This window comes from Tachyglossus aculeatus, chromosome 22, assembly GCF_015852505.1.
Source record: "Tachyglossus aculeatus isolate mTacAcu1 chromosome 22, mTacAcu1.pri, whole genome shotgun sequence".
NCBI lineage: Eukaryota > Metazoa > Chordata > Mammalia > Monotremata > Tachyglossidae > Tachyglossus > Tachyglossus aculeatus.
The window spans coordinates 39,125,217-39,137,925 of NC_052087.1; the positions used below are offsets into that span (position 1 = coordinate 39,125,217).

Consider the following 12,709-nt stretch of genomic DNA (forward strand, 5'->3'; position numbering starts at 1 on the left):
TTCATTCATTCATTCAATCGTATTTATTGAGCGTTTACTGTGTGCAGAACACTGTACTAAGTGCTTGGGAAGTACAAGTTGGCAACGTATAGAGGCGGTCCCTACCCAACAGCGGGCTCACAGTCTAGAAGGGGGAGACAGACGACAAAACAAAGCATATTAGCAAAGTAAAATAAATAGAAGTGGCAGGGACGGGATTAGAACCCATGACTTTCTGACTCCCAGGTTTGTGCTCTATCTATTAGGCATGTTGCTTTCCCAGGAGGAGATCTCTGGGCTTAATCAATCAATCAATCAGTCGTATTTATTGAGCGCTTACTGTGTGCAGAGCACTGTACTAAGCGTTTGGGAAGTACAAGTTGGCACCATCTAGAGACGGTCCCTACCCAACAGTAGGCTCACAGTCCAAAAGGGGGAGACGGAGAACAAAACCAAACATACTAACAAAATAAAATAAATAGAATAGATATGAACAAGTAAAATAAATAGAGTAACAAATATGTACATATATACATATACACAGGTGCTGTGGGGAAGGGAAGGAGGTAAGATGGGGGGATAGAGAGGGGGACGACGGGGAGAGGAAGGAAGGGGCTCAGTCTGGGAAGGCCTCCTGGAGGAGGTGAGCTCTCAGCAGGGCCTTGAAGGGAGGAAGAGAGCTAGCTTGGCAGATGGGCAGAGGGAGGCCATTCCAGGCCCGGGGGATGACATGGGCCGGGGGTCGATGGCGGGACAGGCGAGAACGAGGTACAGTGAGGAGATTAGCAGCAGGGGAGCGAATGATTCAGAAGAGCGGCAGAGGAGTGAATGATTTCTGTTGAATTACTTTTCAGATGAAGGAAGACCGGAGGTCTTGTACCATGCTCCCGGGAGGAAAGTCGAGGGGTGTCTACTCCAGCCTTCCTACAGAGGATGTCCTCACTGTGAACAGACGCCCCTGAGCCAACTACGGGCCCATCCCAGACCTCCGCAAGGGCGCTCTCCGAAACGGGGGTCTAAGGAGCCTTGGCAAGCTTAGCATCACAGGTCAAGTGGATCACAGCCACTGAGGTTAACATCTGAACTCCACAGCTGGGTAATGGCCCACCTCCTTCTCCCCGGAGACACATCCTGAGTGGCATGAATACAGATTCTTCAGTGAGCTGAGCTCTCTCTCTCTCTCTTTCTCTCTCCCTCTTAGCTCTGTCATGCAAGAACGCTCTCTGCACCGATCTGCCCCTGCCAAGTGACTTTAAAGGGATTAAAAAAAAAAAAAACTTGGGGAAGAAAGAGGAAAAAAATACGCATAACCTTTTTGGAGGGTGGTGGGCCACCGAGGTGGGAGGGTTGTGGGGAAGATTACGAAGAAAGGGTTTGACGGCCCAGCCGAAGTCCGAAGCGGCCTTCGGGTCCCGGGCTGTGGGGATGGGTGGGGAGCGAGGCCCGAGGGAATGAGCGGCGGGAACGGAGAAAGGAGCGCGTGGAGACAACGAAGAGGCTGTCCAGGGACGAGGGGCTCAGCCCCCGCCTCAAATCCAGCTCCAGCCCCGATCCCGGCTCCTTTCCCAGGCCACCACCTGCTCCCCTCCCCCAGGATGGATTTACAAATGTCCCCAGACCTCTGGGAGCCACAGAGGAGGAGGAGGATGCCTCCGCCCCGAGCCGCCAGCCCTTTCTGAGCGGGCCCACGAGCCACCAGGCAGAGAGAGGCCGGGTGGTGGGGATCCGCACTTCAACTGGCCAGGGAGTGAGCCCCCTTCTCCCACCTCCCCGGGCCCACCCTGCCACCCAGTCGTCTCCTGCCAACCCAGCAGTTCCACGTGGGTGCCAGCAGTCCCACCGGACAGGAACGGACCGGACTGGGCCGGACCAGGCCTGGCCGAGAGCAGGCCTGGGGAGCAGGGGCCTCTTCCCGGCCTCCAGCTCGGCATCCACTGTAGGCCGGACCAGGACTCCACGCCCAGCCAGGGTCGCCCGTGCCGAGGCATCGAGCCCACGGAAAGGTAAGGCCGAGGTCCGGGCACATTCTCCCCCCATCCTCCTCCTTCTCCTCCTCTCCCCCTTCTAGACTGTGAGCCCGCTGTTGGGTAGGGACCGTCTCTATATGTTGCCGACTTATACTTCCCAAGTGCTTAGTACAGTGCTCTGCACCCAGTAAGCACTCAATAAATACAGTTGAATGAATGAATGAATGAATAATAATAATAATTATGGTATTTGTTAAGCACTTACTATGTACCAGGAGCTGTACTGAGCACAGGGGTGGGTAACAAGCAAATCAGGTTGCAAACGGTCCCTGTCCCACATGGGGCTCACAGTCTCAATCCCCATTTTACAGGTGAGGGAACTGAGGCCCAGAGAAGCGAAGTGACTTGCCCGAGCGAGTTCACACAGCCAACAAGTGGCGGATCCAGGGTTAGAACCCATGACCTCCCTGCCCAACCTGGATCTCTCTCCCGATGGCTCGGGGCCGGGAGAGGTGGGAACAAGGCGAGGGGGCCAAGCTGGGGGCAAGGGGCTCGGGAAAGGGGCCGGGGGTGACTCTGGATCTCAGTGAGGCCCGTAGCCCGGGAGAAAGAAAGCCGGTCAATAAGGTCGGAGGTGAGCTTGGGTACGGGGTCGGCACAGGCTCGGACTGGGGGTGCGGGCGATGGCCCAGGGTCCTCGGGCACTTGCCGCGTGGTGGTGAAAGCTCCCAGGGGGCTGATGGCCACCGGAGCTAGGCCCACCCCACCGGGAAAGTCACTTCACTTCTCTGTGCCTCGGTGACCTCATCTGTAAAATGGGGACTGAGACTGTGAGCCCCACGTGGAACAGGGACTACGTCCAACCTGATTTGTTTGTATCCACCCCAGCACTTAGAACAGTGTCTGGCCCATAAGAAGGGCACAGAGAAGCAGCGTGGCTCAGGGGAAAGAGCCCGGGCTTGGGAGTCAGAGGTCATGGGTTCAAATCCCGGCTCTGCCAATTGTCAGCTGGGTGACTTTGGGCAAGTCACTTCACTTCTCTGTGCCTCAGTTCCCCCATCTGTAAAATGGGGATTAAGACTGTGAGCTCCCCGTGGGACAACCTGGTCACCTTGTAATAATAATAATAATAATGGCACTTATTAAGTGCTTACTATGTGCAAAGCACTGTTCTAAGCGCTGGGGAGGTTACAAGGTGATCAGGTTGTCCCACAGGGGGCTCACAGTCTTAATCCCCATTTTACAGATGAGGTAACTGAGGCACAGAGAAGTGAAGTGACTTGCCCAAAGTCACACAGCTGGCAATTGGACCTCCCCAGCGCTTAGAACAGTGCTTTGCACATAGTAAGTGCTTAATAAATGCCATCATTAAGAGCTTAACAAATATGGCCCACAAGGAGCCGGGAGAAGACAGACATTAATATAAATAAATCAATAATGGATAATCACATAAACACTGTGGGGCTGAGGGAGAGGTGAATGAAGGTAGCAAATCCAAGTTCAAGGGTGACACAGAAGGGAATGGGAGAAGAGGAAATGAGACCTTTAGGTGGAGAAGGCCTCTTGGAGGAGATGAGAAGCAGCGTGATTCAGTGGAAAGAGCCCGGGCTTGGGAGTCAGAGGTCATGGGTTCTAATCCCGGCTCTGCCACTTGTCAGCTTTGTGACTTTAGGCAAGTCACGTAACTTCTCTGTGCTTCAGTTTCCTCATCTGTAAAATGGGGATGAAGACTGTGAGCCCCACGTGGGACAACCTTGACTACCTTGTATCCTCCCCAGCGCTTAGAACGGTGCTTGGCACATAGTGAGCGCTTAACAAATACCAACATTATTAACATTGGGAAGCAGCATGGCTCAGTGGAAAGAACACAGGTTTTGGAGTCAGAGGTCATGGGTTCTAATCCCAGCTCCACCACTTGTCAGCTGTGTGACTTTGGGCAAGTCACTTAACTTCTCTGTGCCTCAGTTTCCTCATCTGTAAAATGGGGATGAAGACTGTGAGCCCCACATGGGACAACCTTGTAACCTCCCATCACTTAGAACGGTGCTTGGCACATAGTAAGCGCTTAACAAATACCAACATTATTAACATTATTATTATTATGTGCCTTCGAAAAGGCTTTGAAGGTGGGAAGAGTGATCTTCTGTTGGATATGAAGAGGGAGGGCGTTCCGGGCCAGAGGCGGGACGTGTGCGAGAGGTCAGCAGTGAGAGAGATGAGATGGAGGTACAGTGAGAAGGTTGGCATTAGATGAGCGAAGTATTCATTCATTCATTCAATCGTATTTATTGAGCACTTACTGTGTGCAGAGCACTGTACTAAGCGCTTGGGAAGTACAAGTTGGCAACATAAGTATGCGGGCTGGGCTGTAGAAGGAGGTTAGCCAGGTGAGGTAGGAGGGGGCAAGGGGATTGAATGCTTTAAAGCCTCTGGTGAGGAGTTTCTGTTTGACGAGGAGGTGGCTGGGCAGCCACTGGAGGTTGATGATGATGAGGATGGCATTTGTTAAGCACTTACTATGTGCCAAGCACTGTTCTAAGCACTGGGGAGGATACAAGGTGATCAGGTTGTCCCACGTGGGGCTCACAGTCTTAATCCTCATTTTACAGATGAGGTAACTGAGGCACAGAGAAGCTAAGTGACTTGTCCAAAGTCACACAGCTGACAAGCAGCGGAGCCGGGATTAGAACCCATGAACTCTGACTCCCAAGCCTGGGCTCTTTCCACTGAGCCACGCTGCTTCCCATGAGAAACCATCATTTTCTAAGATGAAGAGTTCTGAAACCAACTGAGTTTTTGGTCGATGCAGGATGAAACAGAAAGCTAATGAATAGTTTTGAGGAAAGAGAGAGGTCGAGTGACACTTCAAGAAGCTGATCTATTCAGCAGTGGATCAATGGTATTACTGTGTATGGAGCACTGTACTAAGCGCTTGGAAAGGTACACGACGTGAGTTGGTAGATATGATTCCTGCCCTCAATGCACTTACAATCCCCTCTAGATTGTGAGTTCATTATGGGCAGGAAGTGTGTCAGTTTAATGTTATATTGCACTCTCCCAAGCACTCGGTACAGTGCTTTGCACACAGTAAGTCCTGAGGACGTGGGGAATCGTGGGCTGAGCTTCGGTTGGGGGAATGGAGAGGGAGGGAGGCAGTGGTGACTGTCCATCTCTGATCACCCCCAGAGGGGCCTTGGCTGCTGTGCTGAGGTTGGGCAGGGAGAACCCCCAATTAATTACCAAGCTGGAAAATGACACCTTCCCGTGGGGAGCGGGTGTGTGTGTGTGTGTGTGTGTGTGTGTGTGTGTGTGTGTGTGATTTATGTTTGCAACAGGCCCCAGACCATCATTCAGCGCGGCTCCGCCTGCGAGGGCATTAATAGCCGTGTTATTAGCCCCCGGCGTGAAAGATGCCCTGCGGATCGGCTATTTACCATTATTTATTAGAAAGGCAGATGCAGCCCGGCGGGGATGGGGCTCGGAGCTGCTGCCCAGGCCTGGTGAGGGATGGGGACAGTTGGAGCTAATGATTACTGCTCAGAACCGTTCCCCCCGACCCTACCCCCCCTTCTCCTCCTCCTCCTCCTCCTCCTCCTCCTCTTCCAGCCCCCCTTCCTCCTCCTCTTCTTCCTCTTCCTCCTTTTCCTTCACCTCTTCCTCCCCCTCCTCCTCTTCTTTTCCTTCTCCTCCTTTTCTTCCTCCTCCTTTCTTCCTCTCCTCCTTCCCTCTTCTCCTCCTCTCCTCCTCCAGACTTTCATCTCTGACTTCCACCATTCGTTCATTCATTCAATCATATTTATTGAGCACTTACTGTGTGCAGAGCACAGTACTAAGTGCTTGGGAAGTACAAGTTGGCAACACATAGATAAGGTCCCTACCCAACAATCGGCTCACAGTCTATAAGGGGCAGACAGACAGCAAAACAAAACATGTGGACAGATGTCAAGTCATCAGAACAAATAGAATTAAAGCTAAATGCATGTCATTAACAAAATAAATAGAATAGTAAATATGTACAAGTGAAATAAATAGAGTAATAAATCTGTACAAATATATATACAGGTGCAGTGGCGAGGGGGCAGGGGGGATGGGGAGGAGGAGAGGAAAAAGGGGGCTCAGTGTGGGAAGGCCTCTTGGAGGAGGGGAGCTCTCAGTAGGGTTTTGAAGGGAGGAGAGAGCTAGCTTGGCAGATGTATGGAGGGAGGGCATTCCAGGCCAGGGGGAGGACATGGGCCCGGGGTCGACGGCGGGACAGGCGAGAATGAGGTACAGTGAGGAGGTTAACGGCAGAGGAGCGGAGGGTGCGGGCTGGGCTGGAGAAGGAGAGAAGGGAGGGGAGGTAGGAGGGGGCGAGGGGATGGACAGCCTGGAAGCAGAGAGTGAGGAGTTTTTGCTTGATGCGTAGGCCGGGCCCAGTGCCTCCGAAAGGAAGCTGCCTGGAGCATTTTCCCCAGGAAGTTGTCCTGTCCTCCCTTCCCCACCATGTTTTTCCACGAGGCTGGGTTCCTCGAGGGCAGTGGGATGGTGGGTGGCTTTGGAGGTGCCGAGCACCTGGCTCCCCTTCCCTCCCTCCGAAGGGTGGCCCACCACTTCAGCGGGCCGCGCCTGCTTTCTGGGCAGATCGGAGGGTCTCCGGCCCCGACTTCTGCCCCGAACCCCAACCCCAGGCCTTAGGGCCCTAACTTAGCTTTAGCTCCAGCTTGGAGGAGGTGGAGGCCTGCCTGCCTTCCTCCAGACACCACAAACCGGCCCCGGGGAACCTCTCCAATAGCCCTCCTGGCCTGGCCTGGCCTTTTCATTCATTCAATCATATTTACTGAGTGCTGACTGTGTGCAGAGCACTGTACTAAGCACATGTGAAAGTGTAATACAGCAATAAAGAGTGACAATCCCAGCCCACAACGAGCTCACGGTCTAGGGGCGGAGGGGACAGGCATCAATACCAAGAAGCAGACATCAATATAAATAAATTAAATGACAGATCTATAAGTAAATGCTGGGGGGAGCAGGGAGAGGTTGGGAAGAGCAAAGTCAGGGTGACACAGAAGGGAGTGGGAGATGAGGAAAAGACCTGGGTTCTAATTCTGGCTCTGGCTCTTTCCTGCTGCTGTGTGACCTTGGGCACATCAATTCACTTACCTATACCTCAGTTCCCTTATCCGTAAAATAGGAATTAAATCCTCCTCCCTCTGACTTTGACTGTGAGCTCTATGCCCTGGGACAGGGACTGAATCCAGCCTGATGATCTTGTATCTACCCCTGCAAGTAAAACAGTTGTTGACACATACCAAGCACTTAACAAATACCATAAAAAGAAAAAAAAAAGGTCTCTGAGTGAAACCTCTGAGCCTGCAGCCCTCCTGTTCCCCTGAGCAGTTTTTAATTATTTTGTCCCTTCCTTGCAACTCACTTCCCTTAGGAGTCAGAGGACGTGGGTTTTAATCCTACCTCCACCATATGTCTGCTGGGTGAACTTGGGCAAGTCACTTCACTTCTCTGGGCCTCAGTTGCCTCATCTGTAAAATGGGGATGAAGACCGTGAGCCCCATATGGGACAGGGATTGTGTCCAACCTGATTACCTCATATCTATCCCCAATGCTTAGAACAGTGCGTGTCACATAGTAAGCACTCAACAAATACCATTATTATTATTATTACTATTACTGTTATTATTATTTCATCACAAAGCACACAGGAAATTTATCTACCAACACTGTTATACTGTACTGTCTCAAGTGCTTAGAACAGTGCTCTGCGCTCAGAAAGTGCTCAATAAATACAATTGATCGACTGAAAACACACAACTCATCTACATTGTGAGTTCCTTGTGGACAGGGAACATATCTTCCAACTCTGTACTTGCTCAAGAGCTTAGTATGTACGTATCTGTAATTTATTTTTTTATTTATATTAATGTCTTTCTTCCCCTTGTTGTGGGCAGGGAATATGTCTGTTTAATGTATTCTCATATTCCCCCAAGCACTTAGCTCAGTGTTCTGCACACAATAAGCGTTCAATAAATACAACTGACTGGATTAGTACAGTGCTCTGCACACCGTAAGCGCTCAATAACTACGATTAACTGAATGACTGACTGGCTTAGTACAGCACTCTGCACGCAGTAAGCGCTCAATAAATATGACTGATCGATTGATTCCCCAGGCCACCTGTCTCCGCTCCACTCTCTCCCCTTAAATCAGGCCTTCGTCCCTCCAGGCTGCAGGCGTTCGGCGACCGATACCCTTCTTCCTAAAAATAAAAATGAACGTTTTGCCAGAATTCTGAAAGTCAGATAGGGCCACGAATTCTGGTTTCGTATGCAGGTAGCTGACGAGGGGGGAAAAAAATCAAAATAGCAGGTGTCTCCTTTCATCCCCGATTTGCGCCCGGCCTGGAATAGTCTAATATCAGCTGCTGTTATCAACATAATTAACCTCCCTAGGCACCATTTTAAAGTTTTACTTTTAAAACGCGTTGCCTCCTCTGAAGTCCGCCAGACAGCTAGCGCAGTTAGGTGAACCCGGGGTACTTCTGAAAGCATTTGCATTACCTGCCTCCAATTACAGCTGAGATAGCAGCGGATGCATTATGCATACCACATGAAATTACGGAAAAAATTAACTTTGGGTTTCAAAACACCCACCTTGGTGGTAAAAAAAAAAAACAACCCTGGTGGGGTTCTGGGTGGTTTGTTTGACTCCACCGACATTGGGAATGTTCTCCTGTCAATCGTATTTATTGAGCGCTTACCGTGTGCAGAGCGTTGTGCTAAGTGCTTGGGAGTGTCCAATAGAACAATATGACGGACACATTCCCTACCCACAATGAGCTCACAGTCTAGAGGGGGAGACAGGCATTAATCTAGAGAAATTAATGACAGATATGATCATTAATTATGATCAAGTGCTGTGGGGCTGGAGGAGGGATGAAGGAAGGGAGAAAGTCAGAGCGACGCAGAAGGGAGTGGGAGAAAAGGTAAGGAGGGCTTAGTCAGGGAAGGCCTCTTGTGGGAGATGTGTCTTCAATAAGGTTTTGAAGCAGGGAGAGTGATGGTCTGTCGGATATGAGGAGGGAAAGTGTTCTGGGCCAGAGGCAGGATGTGGGCGACAAGTTGGCATCAAGATAAACGAGACTGGGGTACAGTGAGAAGGTTATTCATTCATTCATTCATTCATTCAATCGTATTTATTGAGCGCTTACTGTGTGCTGAGCACGGTACTAAGCACATGGAAAGTACAATTGGGCAACAGATAGAGACGATCCCTACCCAACAATGGGCTCAAGTCTAGAAGGGGGGAGACAGACAACAAAGCGACAGGCATCAATAGCATCAAAATAGATAGATAGAATTACAGATATATACACATCACTAATAAAGTAATTATTAATAGCTAGTAATAGCATTAGAGGAGTGAAGTGTTTGGGCTGGGTTCATAAAAATTACTAAGTGCTTACTATGTGCCAAGCACTCTTCTAAGTGCTGGGGTAGATACAAGCTAATCAGATTGGACACGGTCCCTGTCCCACATGGGGCTCAGTCTTAATCTCCATTCATTCATTAATTCAGTCGTATTTATTAACAATAATAATAATAATAATGGCATTTATTAAGCACTTACTATGTGCAAAGCACTGTTCCAAGTGCTGGGGAGTTTACAAGGTGATCAGGTTGTCCCACGGGGGGCTCACAGTCTTAATCCCCATTTTACAGATGAGGGAGCTGAGGCCCAGAGAAGTGAGTGACTTGCCCAAAGTCACACAGCTGACATGTGGCAGAGTCGGGATTTGAACCGATGACCTCTGACTCCAAAGCCAGGGCTCTTTCCACTGAGCCACACTGCTTCCCCAAGCGCTTATTGAGCGTTTACTGTGTGCAGAGCACTGTATTGAGCGGTTGGAAAGTACAATTCAGCGACAAATAGAGACAAACCCTACCCAACAACAGACTCACGGTCTAGAAGGTGGGGGAGACAGAAAACAAAACCAAACAAGTAGACCGTCATCAATAGCATCAATATAAATACATTTTCCAGTTATAATAATAATAATGGCATTTATTAAGCGCTTACTATGTGCAAAGCACTGTTCTAAGCGCTGGGGGGATACAAGGTGATCAGGATGTCCCACGCGGGGCTCACAGTCAACCCCCATTTTACAGATGAGGTAACTGAGGCCCAGAGAAGTTAAGTGACTTGCCCACGGTCTCACAGCTGACATTTGGCGGAGCCGGGATTATGCACCCACAACCACTGACTCCAAAGCCTGGGCTCTATCCACTGAGCCACGCTGCTTCCCCAAGCGCTTATTGAGCGCTTACTGTGTGCAAAGCACTGTACTAAGCGCTTGGAAAGTACAATTCAGCGACAAATAGAGACAAACCCTACCCAACAACAGACTCACAGTCTAGAAGGCGTGGGAGGCAGAAAACCAAACCAAACAAGTAGACAGTCATCAATAGCATCAATATAAATACATTTTCCAGTTGAGGTAGCTGAGGCCCAGAGAAGTGAGTGACGTACCCGAAGCAGCAGACGTGTGGTGGAGCCGGAATTAGAACCCAGGCCCGTGCTCTAACTACTAAGCGAGGTAGGAGGGGGCAAGGTGATTCAGGGCTTTAATCGATCAATCAGTGGTATCTGTTGAGCGCTTGGGAGAGTGTGATACAACAGTTGATAGACACGTTCCCTCCCTATGTGGGAGGGGAGGAGAGGTGGAGACGGATTTTAATATAGAGACGAATTAGGGATATGATTTATCCCTCTGTCCTAGAAGAAGCATTCTGGGGTCCCACCCATCCCAGCACCCTGTATGTCTCCTCCACAACTGCCTTATTGCTCTCTTTTCTCCCCTCAACCGGCTCCTCTTAGCCAGAAGAACGCACCCCGGAGCCTTCCGCCCTCTCCCCTCTGCCCAGCGCCGTGCACCTGGCCCGAAAAACCCAAGCCCGGCGGAGCCAGACGCCCCTCGTTTAAACCAAAAAATGTAAGTTGAACAAAACAACTCGGGCTTATTGGGACACCGGCGGGACCGGAGCGGGACTGGGCCCGGAGCCGTGGCCTCTGCCCTCCGGACGGAGAGATGGGGCTGTCTCTATATGTTGCCAATTTGTACTTCCCAAGCGCTTAGTACAGTGCTCTGCACATAGGAAGCGCTCAATAAATACGATTGATGATGATGATGATGATGGGGCGCTGCCGGAAAGGGGGTGTTATCCCCTCCAAGTGCAGCCTGATGAAGGAGGGCTGCCAAAGCGGGGATCAAAATGAGAAGAGGGAGGGAGAGAAGCCTCGTGGATAGCGCACAGGCCTGGGAGATAGAAGGACCTGGGTTCTAGTCATTCATTAATTCATTCAATCGTATTTACTGAGCGCTTACTGTGTGCAGAGCACTGTACTAAGCTCTTGGGAAGTACAAGTTGGCCACGTATAGAGACGGTCCCTACCCAACAACGGGCTCACAGGCTAGAAGGGGGAGACAGACCACAAAACATATTAACAAAATAAAATAAATAGGATAGTAAATATGTACAAGAAAATATGTATGTACAAGTATGTACATACATATTACAAGAAAAATGAAAATACAAGAAAATATGTACAAGAAAAATGTACAAGAAAATATGTACAAGTAAATATGTCCCCAAATCAAGGCTTTGGGTCTGTCCCAGCAGTTAGGAAATACCTGCCAGGCAGGTCGGCAGGCGGATCCTCCGCTTGGCTGATGCTGTGTGAGCTTGGGCAAGGCTCTTCGCTTCTCTGGGCCTCAATGACCTTATCTGTAAAACGGGGATTAAGACTGGGAGTCCCACGGGAGACACAGACTGTGTCCCAACCAACTACCTTGTATCTATCCCAGCGCTTAGCACAGTGCCTGTTACATAGTAAGCACTTAGCAAACACCATTTTTTAAAAAGCTCTTAGTACAGTGCTGTGTACACAGTAGGTGCTCAGTAAATACAATTGAATGAATGAACGAATGAATGGAGATTAAGACTGAGCCCCATGTGGGACAGGGACCGTGTCCAACCTGATTAGCTTGTATCTACCCCAGCGCTTAGAAGGGTGCTTGGCCTATAGTAAGCACTTAGCAAGTACCATAATTATTAAGTTTTATGAAGCCAGCCCACACACTTCACTCCTCTAAGGCTAACCTATTACTAGCTATTAATTAATAATTATTTTATTAGTGATGTGCATATATCTGTAATTCTATTTATCTATTTTGATGCTATTGATGCCCGTCGTTTTGTGTTGTTGGGCGCTCCTGGAAGGGGCAGAGCAGGCCGGGCCGGGCCGGTTAAGGGAGAAACTGCCCCAAGTCCCGTCAGTTTCTCTGCCAGCCTCGGGAGCAGGGGATCCTGAGGGGCAAGGGTCACTCGGGTACACGACTGTCCTGGGAGAACAGCTCCGACGGCTGGTTCGTTGGAACCGGAGTCCAGAACAGACTCTATCAGGGGTATTTATTGAGCATTTACTATGTGCAGAGCACCGTACTAAGTGCTTGGGAGCAAACAGTACAACAGAGATGGCAGACACGTTCAATAATAATAATAATGATGGTATTTGTTAAGCGCTTACTATGTGCAAAGCACTGTTCTAAGCACTGGGGGATACAAGGTGATCAGGTTGTCCCACGTGGGGCTCATGATCTTAATCCCCATTTTCCACATGAGGGAACTGAGGCCCGGGGAAGTGAAGTGACTTGCCCAAAGTCACCCAGCTGACAAATGGCAGAGCCGGGATTTGAACCCATCATCATCATC

General features: G+C 50.0%; 2 protein-coding genes across 3 annotated transcripts in view; one reads left to right on the forward strand and one right to left on the reverse strand.

Moving 5' to 3' along the window:
* MACROD1 (mono-ADP ribosylhydrolase 1) overlaps positions 1 to 12,709 on the reverse strand; it is a 410,094-nt gene that overhangs the window by 283,791 nt on the left and 113,594 nt on the right. The gene's annotated exons all lie outside the window — the stretch shown is intronic.
* The window catches only part of FLRT1 (fibronectin leucine rich transmembrane protein 1), a 28,341-nt gene continuing 17,062 nt past the window's right edge, over positions 1,431 to 12,709 (forward strand). Inside the window, exons 1-3 of the mRNA XM_038764067.1 lie at positions 1,431 to 1,459; positions 1,549 to 1,726; positions 1,903 to 1,982. Of these exons, the coding sequence (XP_038619995.1) occupies positions 1,431 to 1,459; positions 1,549 to 1,726; positions 1,903 to 1,982 (287 nt within the window). The remainder of the gene's footprint in view (positions 1,460 to 1,548; positions 1,727 to 1,902; positions 1,983 to 12,709) is intronic.